The sequence below is a fragment of the Hippocampus guttulatus genome, chromosome 5, assembly GCF_054856545.1.
Source record: "Hippocampus guttulatus isolate MCC_2025c chromosome 5, RoL_Hgut_1.0, whole genome shotgun sequence".
Lineage (NCBI taxonomy): Eukaryota > Metazoa > Chordata > Actinopteri > Syngnathiformes > Syngnathidae > Hippocampus > Hippocampus guttulatus.
In genome coordinates this window covers 282,894-295,700 of record NC_141265.1, presented here as the reverse complement: position 1 = coordinate 295,700, position 12,807 = coordinate 282,894, and the positions used below count along the sequence as shown (strand labels likewise).

General features: G+C 55.9%; 1 protein-coding gene across 1 annotated transcript; it reads left to right on the top strand.

The window, feature by feature from the left end:
* Positions 1-1,248: 1,248 nt before the first annotated feature.
* dmrt1 (doublesex and mab-3 related transcription factor 1) lies at positions 1,249-12,714 on the top strand. The gene is made up of 5 exons (XM_086110813.1): positions 1,249-1,452; positions 1,520-1,700; positions 3,581-3,711; positions 6,188-6,332; positions 11,152-12,714. The coding sequence occupies exons 1-5, from the start codon at positions 1,249-1,251 to the stop codon at positions 11,265-11,267; spliced, it is 777 nt and encodes a 258-aa protein (XP_085966939.1). The 3' UTR covers positions 11,268-12,714.
* Positions 12,715-12,807: the final 93 nt, after the last annotated feature.

Genomic DNA, 12,807 nt, shown 5'->3' with positions numbered 1-12,807 from the left:
GACCCGTCAGGGCGGCCGGGCCCCGATGTGCGCGGCCGCTCCTTGTCCTTTTAAAAAGCGACACCTGAACAAATGGGAAGGAAAGGGCAAATTTGACTTTGGGCCGGTTCCAACCTGTGCTCGTCGCCGGGTGGGGCCTTTGGCAGCATCGGCCGCTTCTGCGTGTTCAAAATAAGCCGATCAGAGTCGACCTCGTGCTCGGCGGCTCCCGCCCGTCGCGGACGCAGGCATCGTTGATGGCTAACAGGTTTTTCTTTGGCTTTTTCGAGTTCCATTGTGGAAAAATGTCAAGTGTTACCACGGCCGGCGTTCCCATGAGCGTGGGTCGCTCGCTCCTCTCGTCTCGCAGCTCCGCTTCCAGACGACCACATTGGCCGTTGAGGCTTTGTCTGCGAGGCGAAACAACCCCCCCCCCCCGCCCCCCAAGAATCCCCCTTTGTGCCAATCGCGGGATTGGGCGATCATGTCCTCGACAGCAATCGGACCCGAGTGCCGCCTGCGCGTTGCCAGCTCAGCCTGCAGCTGCTCTGCCACCTAGTGGAGGAAGTTGTCAGTACAGTTTGAAGCTCCGAATCGAGATGTCAATCAATGCTCGTATCATGTTTCGCAGGAAGTGCATTTACATCACATCGCTTTAGTTGCGCTTTCAATAAAGTGAAATGGCAAAATGACATTTTCCTCCCACATCTCGACGACCAAACTTTAAAAAAATCGATTAAAAAATAGATAATCATAAACAGACGTGTATCATGCACACAAATTAAATGAGGCAGATAATACATGTAAAAAATGTGTGCAAAAAAGATACATTTATACACAGATATAGATGGGACAAACATTGAGTATGTAATTGTCTTTTTTAATGCTTCGAATTGAACGACATTTTTGCTCATTTTGTACTTTTGGCGGAGAATCCATTTTACAGCCTCTACCTCTTCTCGAGTAACAGAGTTCAGTGCTACTTTTTCTGGAGAAGGCACCCCCCCCCCCCCAACCCCACAAGAGGACTGGTACTCATACTTCTGTGAGTCGCTACCTCTGCCACCTGTATCCGCCGCAAGGAGTCTTGCATCCCGATTCCCCCCCGCCTCCCCACCACTGTGCCCACTGCAACTCCCGCCTGTGGAAAATAACTCCCACACAAAGTTGCTGCAGGGCGGTGGGGGAGGACCGGCGTCCTCTCCCCCTCCCTCTGCCATCTTAATCCCGACCGCAACCACGACCGGTCATTTGCGAGCACGCCCGGCCATGAGCGAGAGGCCTCCATCCGGCTCGGGGTCGCCGCCGCCGCCGCAGCAGCAGCGCGGGCCTCGGACGCCCAAGTGCTCCCGTTGCCGCAACCACGGCTACGTGTCGCACCTGAAGGGCCACAAGCGCTTCTGCAAGTGGAAGGACTGCCGGTGCGACAAGTGCAGGCTCATCGCCGAGAGGCAGAGGGTCATGGCGGCTCAGGTAAAGCCACGCGCGCGCGCGCGCACGCGTCGCCTCGCCGTCGCCCGAGTCATTTGTTGCCTCGCAGGTTGCCCTGAGGAGGCAGCAAGCTCAGGACGAGGAGTTGGGCTTTTGCAGCCCCGTAAAGCTGGCCGCCCCGCTGTCCTCGGTCAAAACCCAAGACGAGCCCCACGACCTGTTCGCCGCCCAAGGACGACCCCTGACTCCGGCCGCCGCTTCTTCTTCTTCTTCTCTGCCGGCAGACACAGGTGAGGCGACAGTCGTCAAAAAGCCGACGGTCCCGAAGGCCGAAAGAATCGGCAGGTGGGGTGGGGGTGGTGGGGCACGTCATGGAAAATGGACTTTTTTGCACCCAGGTCGTCGGGTCTCTCGAGTGCTTGCCCTGCGACCAATTTCTTCCCAATTGCGTTTTCGAACTCGAGGCCCAAGGGCCGGATCTGGCCCGCCACCTCATTTGATGTGACCCGTGAAAGCCAAACAACCGTGTGGGCCAAAACGGGCTCGGAAATTTCCAATGTTTTGCAACCCCAACCACTTCGTCCAGTAACCGGAAAAACATTTGATGAAGTGGAAATGATATCCACGCTTTTGTTTTTTTCTCGGTGTGTGTGTATATGGTTAGCGACTTGGGATATAGATCATTTCCCGCGGCACGCAGCGTGGGAGGCAGCGAACAAACGGCGAAAAAAAACGTCACTCGCTCGAGTTTTTGGCCGCTCCATCAAAAGCACGGCGTGTCCTTGACGCGGCCGCGTTCGAGTTATCGCCGCGCCGTGCTCATGAAATGCTGCGGCCTAAGGGCCCAAAAGGCTTCCGGGAAGGGGCGCGAGTGTTCCCGGCCGTATCTGGGAGCGCATTCTTAGGAGGCGAGCGCGGCATGACAGGTCAAGGCCGCCGCCGTCGTCACGGGAGCGGGAACAAAAAGGAGGTGAGCACGCGACGACTCTGCGGTGACGAGTGACGGCCCGACGCCGGCGCATGAGGTCAGCCGGGGCGCAAGAGAGAACAAGGCGGCTTTCGGGCTTTGCAAGAAAAGGCCGCTCGTCTCACCCGGCTAACGCGCACGCGGCCGTTAGGGGGCGCCCTTGACTTGCTTTGCATCCCCCCCGAGTGTCAACTTCTCTGCTACTCGCTCAAAAGTCCCCCCCCCCATCGTATTTGATTTTTTTTTTCGCTGACCGTCGCGATATCATGAAAAAACATTTTCAAACCAATGTGGCTTTGTATGCATGTGTAAGTTGACCGGTTCGTTGTTTGAGTGGGTAGCTCTACTTTACGAACGGCAAAATGAGAGATGGAATCCTTTAAATGCAGTTTTATTAAAAGTGGAAAAAAGACGCATGCACCGCAGCACGTTCGAGACCACAACTCTCCTCGCAACTAAAATCACTTCCTGCTTCTCTTACTCCAACAGCCAATCGGAACCTATCGACATAAAAACGTGTCTAAGCAATTATTAAACAACAGAATATAATTTTATATATTCTTAATGTTCTGCCCACAGTAAAAGTTTCGGGCCATTTCATTGATAGTCATTTTGTTTCGAATATTGATTTAGTTATCGCGGTGCATTGTGGGTAGCAGACGCCACGTTTCATCAGACGAGTCATTCCAGAAAGCCTGACCGTGGTCGTTGCAACCGCTCCTCCTGAGTTATATTCTTTTCGTTTCACCTTCGAAAGCAATGGATTTTCACTCTACAATTCTTTGAGCTGATGTCACAGTTGTTCACTGTAGGTCGTCAAGAAGACGCAAGAATCTCAGTTTCCTGACTCGTGAATAAACGAGTTTGGCTTGCCGTTGACCTGCGTTAACATACTCGTAGTGTCTAACGTGCTGATAACAGCATACTTAACGTGAAATAATATGATACTCAAACGTAACGTGATAATAATAATATAACATCGGCTTTCACGTGCATTCTTGTAGTCATTTAACTTGTGTGCTTCATTTTGGTCCACCTGCAGGCTTTGGTGGCTATGTCGTATTTGTTATCGTCTCGAGTGAAAAAAGAAGCTTTTCGTGCTCATCCGTGTTCCTTCTCGGGATTGTCTGCCCCCCTCCGCGGTCCGTTCGGTGGGAACCCGACGAGTGACCGGGGCGCCCGTGCCCGCTTTGCGTTGCTCAGGTGGGGCGGGCGGCGGCGGCGGCGGCGACCTCCGGGCCGAGCCGCAGTCGGAGGACCCCTACCAGCATCTGTACCAGCCCCCCTGCTACTCGGCCTACTACGCCAACGCGTACAACTTCCAGCCGTACCAGGTGAGCGCCGCCGGCAACCTTCCTTTCCGAACGAGACCGTCGAGGGGCATGTCGCGAGCGTTTGGCGGAGGGAGGGCGCCGCAGTTTTGCTCGCTTTCTTTTCCGGTGGCGGAAGAACGGCGGTGTCAAAGCCAGGCGGCGGCCTTTGTCGCCGCCTTGCCTGCCAGAAGCCTTGAGAGCCCTTCTGACTGCGAAGGCTGGCTTGTTACGAGTTTTTGACAACAAACGAAAACGGCTCACCCGCAATTGGAAATTTCCTCAGTGAAATTAAAGAGAACTGACCGAAACTTACTCTTTCCGTTTCTACAGCCAAGTACTTTGCGAGACTAACTACTTCCAGCCGACATTTTTTATCATCTTTGTCAATGTCATACGTGACCTTTTCAGATTTGAAGGTTCATTCGGTAAAAGGAAGAAGGTGAGATGACATTTGTATCTTGAACTCGACCAACATTCTGTACGTTGAGGAGTTGGTAGTTTTGGAATGGATGGCTTTTACGGCAAGATTGGGCAAAAAAGGAGAGATGGACTTGGTTCCTTTGAAAGCGGCCTTTACTTTTTGGAACGTCTGCTTTCTTGAACACAGCTCCTTCCGGTAACCAAAACACTTCCTGCTTTTCTTCAGCCAATCGGACGCAAGCAACGTAAGAATGTTTCAGCAATTATTAAATAGAATATAATTTAGGTAACTGTAGTATAAAAGAACATAATGCTCATATATACAATGATAATAGTTAACAATTTAACAAAATCTTTCAATTCCATTTAACCCCCCCCCCCCAAAAAAAACAAACAAACAAATACCGAAACGAATAAAACCGAAACTTTTCATCGCACTTCAAAGCCAAAAATGGATTGAAAAAAACAAATGAGACGATTTCAGGTCTTGCAGGCCCCTTGCTGCCGTAAATGCTCACTTAGCCGGATAACAAGCGCGCCCGCGAGCGTGCCGGCGGCAGGCGGTTCCGAGCTCCCCGCCGCCTTCGTTTCAGCGTATCTCGACGGCGTCGACCGTGACGAGCTTTGCGAGTTGAACAGATGAGCGCCCTGACTCCCGAGCGATCTGGAACGAGGCGTTTTAGTTCTTCAGGATAAATGTTTGCGCCCCCGCCCCGAGTAGCGACGTCGGGGTCACCGCGCGCTCGGCGCTTGAAGCGGCGCCGCCCGAATTGCAAAGGTTAATGGGATTGTGTGTCGGCGCGGGGAGGAGCCGCGCCGCCTCAGTGCGCGGGGGGGGGAAGCCGGCGCATTAATGCTCATCGCTTAGCACTCCTTAGCATAATTTAGCCATCCCGCTCTGTGATTGATGGCCATTTTAGCCAAGCTGTCATCTGGAGCTGATTCAAATTCAGACGCTCGCTTCCTCGCGTTTGCGTCAAGAGTGAAGGTGCCTCACACGCGCGACGCTTGTCACGGGTCTTTTTTTTTTTTTTTTTTTTTAATGTCCTGGTAGGGAGCCGGTCATCTTCACGGCGACCCCGGAGCGTCTAAAATCGGGAATTCGGTCCTCTTTTCAAACCCCACGGGATAGGCGGCGGCCGCAAAGAAAGAAGCGGCCGCGGCCTTTATTCGGCCTCCATTTTTCATGAAGGCGAGCGCTGAAATTGACAAAACATCTCAGAAGCCCGAAAGTGGTCAATTCCAATGCAGGCGAAGGCTTCACAAGTCAACGCGCGTCCACCGAGCGGCGCCTGGCCCGCGTCGGCCGCGAGCAACGAGGGAGGAAACACGCGCCGGCTTATCTGCGCGGCATCGGAAGCGCCGCGCGGCTGCCGGCAAATCAAATGAGGGCGCGCGGACGCCAGATGGTGCCTTATAAGTCGGGTCCACACGAGCCCTCGGAACGTGCCGATTCCTTCTGACCAATGTTGGACATTTGGAGTCCTTTCTACCCGGGGGGGGGGGGGGGGGGGGGTGTCTTCAACTTGGCAAGTCGACGCTTCCTCTAAGCCGCCAGAGCGTTTGGCGCTTGTCACGGCGCGGTCGCGCAGCCGCGGAGCCTGCGCCGCTTCCCCTCTCGTCTGTAGAAGGGACGATGCCTCTCGACGGTTCTCGGCTCCCGTTTAGCCAAACTCCCCCCCCCTGCCGCGCGATCGCCAATCGTCGGAGCCGGAGGGCAAGCGCGTTGGCGCCTCGCGCCCACTCAGGCGGAGGTCTCCAAAGGAGCCGCGGCCGTCCAAACGCTCGGATGAGAAGGGGCGGGTTGCGCGCGGGGCCCCTCGCTCGCTTGGCCGTCCCATCCGGGCTGTATTTTTCAGAGCCCGGTGTCGCTTGGAGAAGCCTTTATAAAGCTGTCAGCCAGCCCATGGCGTGGACAAGGCGGATGACGGATGCTTCTTGGCGCTGACAGAAATCACGTTGCGTAAAAAAAAAAAAGCCAAATTGAAAAAGACGCCTTTTTGCTCCCAAGGACTCTGACCAGTGTGCGTGTGCGTGTGCGTGTGCGTGTGTCTTTGTGGTTGGTGTTCCCGGGCAGGTGGCCCACGGCGACGGCGGCTACAACGTGTCCCCGCAGTACCACGTGCACCCGTACTACTCGGCGGCCGCGTACCTCCCCCAGGACCCGGGCCCCTCCTTCTTCGGCCCGGAGGACGGCGACTGCTCCCAGGCCACGGCTGCCCGTGAGTGAGCCGCCGCCGCGTGCGTGCGTGCAGCGCGCTTGAGACGCCTTCAAGAGCTTCTTGCAAAATCGGGCCCATTTGACTTGCGTTCCCATTTGGACTCGACTCAAGTGTATTTCTCCAGCGCTTTCAAACAACCGCCGCCGGACGCGGAGCAAAAACTATCCATGCAACCAAACAATAAAACAATCAACCAAAGCACACAAAGAGTCCAACTAAAAAAAATTGCGTCTCGGGCTGAGGCAAAAGCCAAAGAAAAACAAAAAAAGAAAGGGAGGGAAAAGGCGTCGTCCCCTCGGAGCCTCCGCTTCGTCCTCGCGACCTCGACTCGCGTCTGGCCCCGCGCAGACCCGAGGCGGGGGGCGGAGAAGCCTCGGGAGGTCCGGTGGGGCGCAGGCCATTCCGAGATTGGAAAAGAAATGATAGGCTCAGAAATGGGGCGTGGTGCGCTCCCTCCCTCTTTCGGGGACCGGTCAAGAGGCGAGCGGCGGCATTTTGGAGCGACTGGAATGGAGGATTGGCGTGACGAAGGAATGACGCTTTCAGGGTGCAGAAGGAGAGGCTTGAGGGTGGCCTTCGGCCCAAAAGTCAAATCAAAGCTGTGAAAGTTGACTCTCAAGGCCAATCGCAGCAGCTGCGACGGCGCCCCCAAAAGTTTCACCCGGACACGCGCGGGCAGCTCCGGCGGCCCCGCGCGCGCTCCCAATTTCTTTGGGACTTTCACCCGCCCGTTTCCCGTGAGGGCGCCCCGCCTCGGCCCCCTCCCGCCGCCCAAGGCTTTCCGCTCCGTTACGAGAGCACAAGCGGTGGTCCCGCATCGGGTAGCGGCCCGCAATCGTCGTGACGTGACGCGTCCTTCTTGACGGCGCCCCTTCGCCGCGCTCCAACGTCCCCGTTTGCCCGAAGCTGAGACTGCAGAAGCAAACCAAGCCCCAACAAAACTGTCCGGGAGCGGACCGTCCGGGAACGGGGAGCGGCCCCTCCCCGACGGCGCCGCGGCAGATTTATGGGGGCTTCCAAAGCCGGGGCTAATCACTTGGCCAAATCCAGAGATCCAAATAACCTTCAGGAGCAGCCCCCGCCCATCGACAACCCTTCCCGCCGCCCCCCCCCCCCCCCGCCCCCTCTCCGCAGTCTCCGCAAAATTGCCTTCTGGAGTTAGTGAGCGGGAACAGTTAAGATTTACAAACAATGATGAAGCTTGTCATGCGTCTTTCTCCATCCGTCACGGCGGGCCGGGCGGCGCTGCCGGGGAGAGCTGCGGCGCTGTTCTTCATAAAAGCCAGCTCCGTGTGAAATACGCCCCCCCCCCCGCCCCCGCCCCGCCCGTTTACTGCGCCGCGCTCGTCAGCAGCCCCGCCATCGTAAATCGCAGAGCGGGGAGGTGACGGCGCAGTCCATCAAGCCCCCCCCCCCCCCCGCCTCTCCTCCATGTATACACACACACACGCACCCCCACCCCCCCCCCCCCGCCAGGATCCACCGCAGAGGGGGCGGGGGATCTTGCTCGGCGTTCCTCCTCGCCCCCGTCCTTGCGGAGACTTTGCCAAGTTAGCCGACTCAACTTTTCGGGATCGATGGCGGTTTGAAAGCGACGATTCAAAGTCAAGCGTGCGCGTGCGCGTGCGTCGATATCGCCATTGGTTATACGGGTGTCAGGAGCGGCAGCATTTCCATGCAAATGACGGGCTTGCCGATCGATAGACCCGCGCCGACCCGCCAAATCCATAAGCGGCGTTCCCAGATGATTTTCCTGCGAGTCATTTTTCGATTGCCAGATGCCATGATTGCGCCCCCCCCCTCCCCCCCGGCCCCTTTTCGCCGGCTTGTGTATGAAAGGCCGGTTGGCGCTTTGGGGTCTCTGTGTCAAAGTGGCCACGGGACTCGGTTTGCGAGTCGGAGAGAAGATCGGCAGGGCTTCCGCTGGTCTCCGGCAACCTGCCGCGCTGCTCGGCGCGACGCCGCCATTAACGGGAGCCCGCCAAGGCGTTCAACGTGCTTCAACGTCCGCAGTCGGACCAAAAGGCGCCCGGCCATCGCTCGGGAAAGGCTCCGAAGGAAACCGCCGCGGGGGAAAATCCACAAGAAGCTTGGAAATGAACGGCCGAGGAGGATTCCGTCCGTCCTCGGGCTTTCGAGACAACGAGGAGTGAAAATGGCCGCCCGCTTCCTCTTCGGCCTCCCAAACGACTCGTTTCGACTCGTGTCGTGAGGGTTTTGCCGTTGCGATGCGCCAAGAGCGGCGGGGGACGGATGGGCGCCAACAATTTGTGATTTTTCCAAAGTTGCCATCGAACTCCATATGGAGGCGCCGCCGAGCAAGTCTGGAGTGCGCGCCGCGCAAATATATTCCGCCCCTCCTTTTGTGAGCGTGCGCGAGCGCGTGTCCTTTACTTTGGCATTTTTCTTGCGCCGACCCGCAGAGCAGAGGAGCCGATTATCGATCGGCCGCCTCGGCTCAGCGAGGCGGATCCCGAAGGCTCGCGAGACGGACGGGCCATTTTGCGAGTCGATGGGGCGCCAATGGAGACGGACATTAGCGGGAAGAGGACGCCCCCCCCCCCCCCCCCCCCCCGAGTCTCCGTCGCTCGTCTTCCAGCGAGAGGCAGATTGGTTAACAATACGGGGGCAAAGGGTCCCGGCTGCCGGATTAGCCTCTGACCCCGGACGCCCACCCCTTCTGTCGCCGACGCGCCCGGGCGGACCCTCGGCAGCGCGGGGCCCAAATCCCCCAAACGCCGCCCTCCAGCGCCATTCCCATTCGGGGGCGGAAGGCAAGGAAAGGACTGGGGCCCGTTGGAGTGGCGGATGCGGGCCTTGAAGGGGCCCGCTCCCCTTTTTTTTTTTTTTGCTCTTTCCTCCCCACGCCGGCTTTCATTTCTCCTCTCGTGTCCTTTTCATCATGGGCGCGCCTTCCGCTTTCTCCCCTCACCTTTCCTTTGCTTCTCCTTTTTCTCATGGGCACGCTGCTGCTTTCTCATTTAGTTTCATGGCACGCTTTTCACCTCGCGTGGCGAAATGTTCCGGTTTTCTCCTCCAGTTGCCTTTCGGCATGGTCGGCTTTCTCGGCTCCTTTCTTCTTCTCACGTTCTTGCCTTTCGTCTTTGGCTTTCCTTTTATCGTGTCGGTTCATCGCGTGCGGCGAGTCAAGTCATGAGAAACGAGTCCCGACGGGACGGGCGCTCTAAAAAGCAAACAAAACAAAGGGCTGAAAGTTCGCCGGGTGAACGTCATTGGGAGCGACGTGAGCCGCCATCTTGAAAGGCCGCCCGCCTGACTGGCCTTTGACTGAGTTTTCCGGATCATTAAGTCGCGCTGGGCCAGCTGATGATGACCAGCTCACGCGCGCGCGCCCACGCACGCACACATATACAGCAAAGTGTCCAGGGCCGTTTTGTGCTCGTATCGTTTTAATGGGAGCCGTTTCATCCCGAGCTAACCTTGTCAAGTGACAGGCTACTTTTCATTGTGAAGATGAAATCGCAATCACGGCCCGCGCGAGGGCGGCCCCCAACCGCGGCGACACTTCATTTCCTTCTCCACCGCAAAAGCCTCGGCCGACGTTGCCGCGTCCCGCCGCCGTTATGTTCTGTTGTCGCGTTTGCTACGTTAGCATTCCCACCGCGTTCACCTTCGGCGCAACCTTTGGCCCGATTGCTTTTGAGAGTCAAAAGTTTCAAAGGCCCGCTCGCCGTTTTGCTCCGACCTTTCCTGACCTTCCCAACTTCGCCGCGTCGTCCCTTTCGGTCGGTCCAACGCGCCTTCCCTCCTCCTTTCCACTTCTCCTGGAGGGGTTCGCTCTCTGCCGTTTGGGTTTTCTTCTTTGGCGCCGTTTCGTTGTCCTCCTTGTGTTTTTCCTCACGTCGGCCGCTTCCCCCTCAGTCCGGTCGGTCCCTCTCACGCTGTTGCGTTTGATGTCTTCTGTCGTTTGGATTTTCTAACGTTGGCCGTCACGTGCGCCAAATTCATTTTCGTGATCTTGGGCGGAAGTAGCGGCCTCGCCGTTATGAAAGCGCACCCTTTTCCCGCCGTCGCTCGGTTACGGAAGCGTCGTCAATTCACCGCCTCTAATTAATAATCCGTCATTAATTAGTGGCGGTGAATTGACAATAATCGAGTTAAGCGGCTACGCGGAGCTCATCGACCGTGAAAATCATGTTGGCTCAAACGGATGTGACGGGAAAGTGAATTAGACGCGTCCTCATTTAACACCCCCGGCACCTTGAACCACGCTCCCACGGTGGCTTTGACGGCACCCGAGCGCGGCACCTCGCTAACACAAACATCCCTTTGAACGGCGCCGGCTCCCGCTCGAAAGTGGCCACAGAGTGCGGACGGGGCCCCCGAAAGTCAAATGACCTCCCGACACGAGCGCGCGGGGAGGGGGCGCCGGCCCGCGGCCAGGCCGCCGTCCAAGCGACTCTGGGCGATGACGGAAATGTCGAGGGACCTTCCGTATTGTTCCGGGGAAATTCACATGTACTGACCACCAGCCTGATTGATTTTTTTATTGACAAAAAAAGAAATTGATCAATATGAATTTTTTTGATGGCTTGATCAGAGATCGCCGCACGGTACTCAGAGTCCCTGTCGAAACGATTCCTCTTGTCGTTGCGCCAAATGATTGGCATTCTTGAGGGCCTAAACATGCACCCCCCCCCCCCCAAATCATGAAACTTTGGACGAGCCTGGCAAAGTCACACACCTGAAAACGACGCTATGGGGACTAACGCCGATTAGATTTCAAATCTCTCCGGAACTGCCTTTGGAAATGAACGAATCCTTGATTGGAATCTGTTTTTTGTGTGTGTGCGCGCAGCCACGTCAGCGGGCGGCGAGCGGGACTCGGCGGCGTTCGGCCCCGCCGTCGTGGAGCCGGACGACGGAAGCGGCAGCTCCGACCGCCTCGTCATCGACGAAGACGCGGGCAAATGAACACGAGCGGCCGCTGACTTTGCGATTCGACACTTTTTCGGATCGCACGCGGTCCAGCTTGCGCCTGAATAATCCTCAAGCCTTGAATTCTTTCACCTCCTCAGTGACGCCTTTCCACAAGCTCACAATCTATATTCGGACTTTCTGTTGTTGTTGTTTTTTTACTCTGACAAATGATTTTCTTCACATCTGTGTTCTTCTTGTTCTGTTTTTCTTCTGCTACGACTTGCGCGCGGGCACACCCCCAAATTGCCGTCTTGTTCGGCCGGTCCGCTTCTCGTGTTGCTTTTTCTTTGGCTTTGCGTGTGCGTTTTGGTCTGCTGCGACTTTGGCCCCATTTTTGACGGGTTCCTAACAGCGAGGCCGGGGGCCTTTCCTTGTCTCGTTTTCTCCTCAAGTTTGGGCCTTGTCTTGGCCTTTCTTGTATTCTTGCAGTGCTTTTTGGTTTTCTTTGGCTTGTCCGGTTTCATTCTTGTGCCGCTCCTTTTCTCCTCTGGGCTTTCTTCTCTCGTATTTGCGTTCCGGTTTTGGCCGTTCCTCGAAGCCGTTTTCGCGCCACGAATTTTGGTCTTTTCCGTTGTGTGTTTTGCTTTCATTTTGCGTTTGATTTTTCTGTCGCTTTCTCATTTGTTCTCGCTTGCGTTTTTGTACAATTTCTTTCATGTTTTCGTCTTCGGCTTTTTGCTCCGATCGCTGTGTTTCCGTGTCCCAAAATGGTTGCGTTTCCTCCTAGTTGGTTTTTGTCATCGCAAGTCGGGTTTCTTTTCCCGATGTCGTTTCATTTCTATGTTGATTTCTTTTCTCCGGGACGTCGTCTTTTCCCGTTTCACGCTCACATAAAGACTCACTCGTCGGTGTCCAATCGAGACGAGAGTCCAAATTCCATCCCGAGCGCTTGCCGACTTTTTAAAAACAACCCAAAATTGTAGAATGAGTGACCGGGCAGCCCGGGAGGAGATGATGCCGGCAAAAAAGTCTCGTGCGGCCAAACCGAATGAGCCCCGTAAGTCTTTTTCTCCACGCGAGCATCCGTTTTCATATTGCAAGCGTAAAAATGTGAAGGCGCCTGACGGAGATTCTTTACGGGAAGCGTTTTCCGCAGTTTATGTGGCTACAAGTTTGTGCGCGGGGCTGAAATGATGGAGGGCGGCGCAAAAACAAAGTCCAAGTGTTTGCTTTGCGCTCTCCGACACTCGGCGGGTCGCGCCCCATCTGCTGGAATCAATAACGCCGGCGTCTTGTCCCCCCCGCCCCCCTTTTATGAAACGCACTTACTCTTAATTTCATCCCTGAGTGGTTTTAGGGCGAAGAATGCGGAGTTACCTATAAGCGCCGCGCTGCCATAAATCAGTGGCGGCGCTAGTATCGATCGATGCTGATAGATCACACAAATTTACTGTCACTTCTGTTTTCAATTAAAGATACAATCAGTCAGATAATGACTTAATTGGATTTTACACAAGATTGACTTTGATGGCCGGCGCTTTTACGACTTTAGTTCAGGGAGCCCGTTTCATCACGGGGAGAAGCAAGTGTCTCG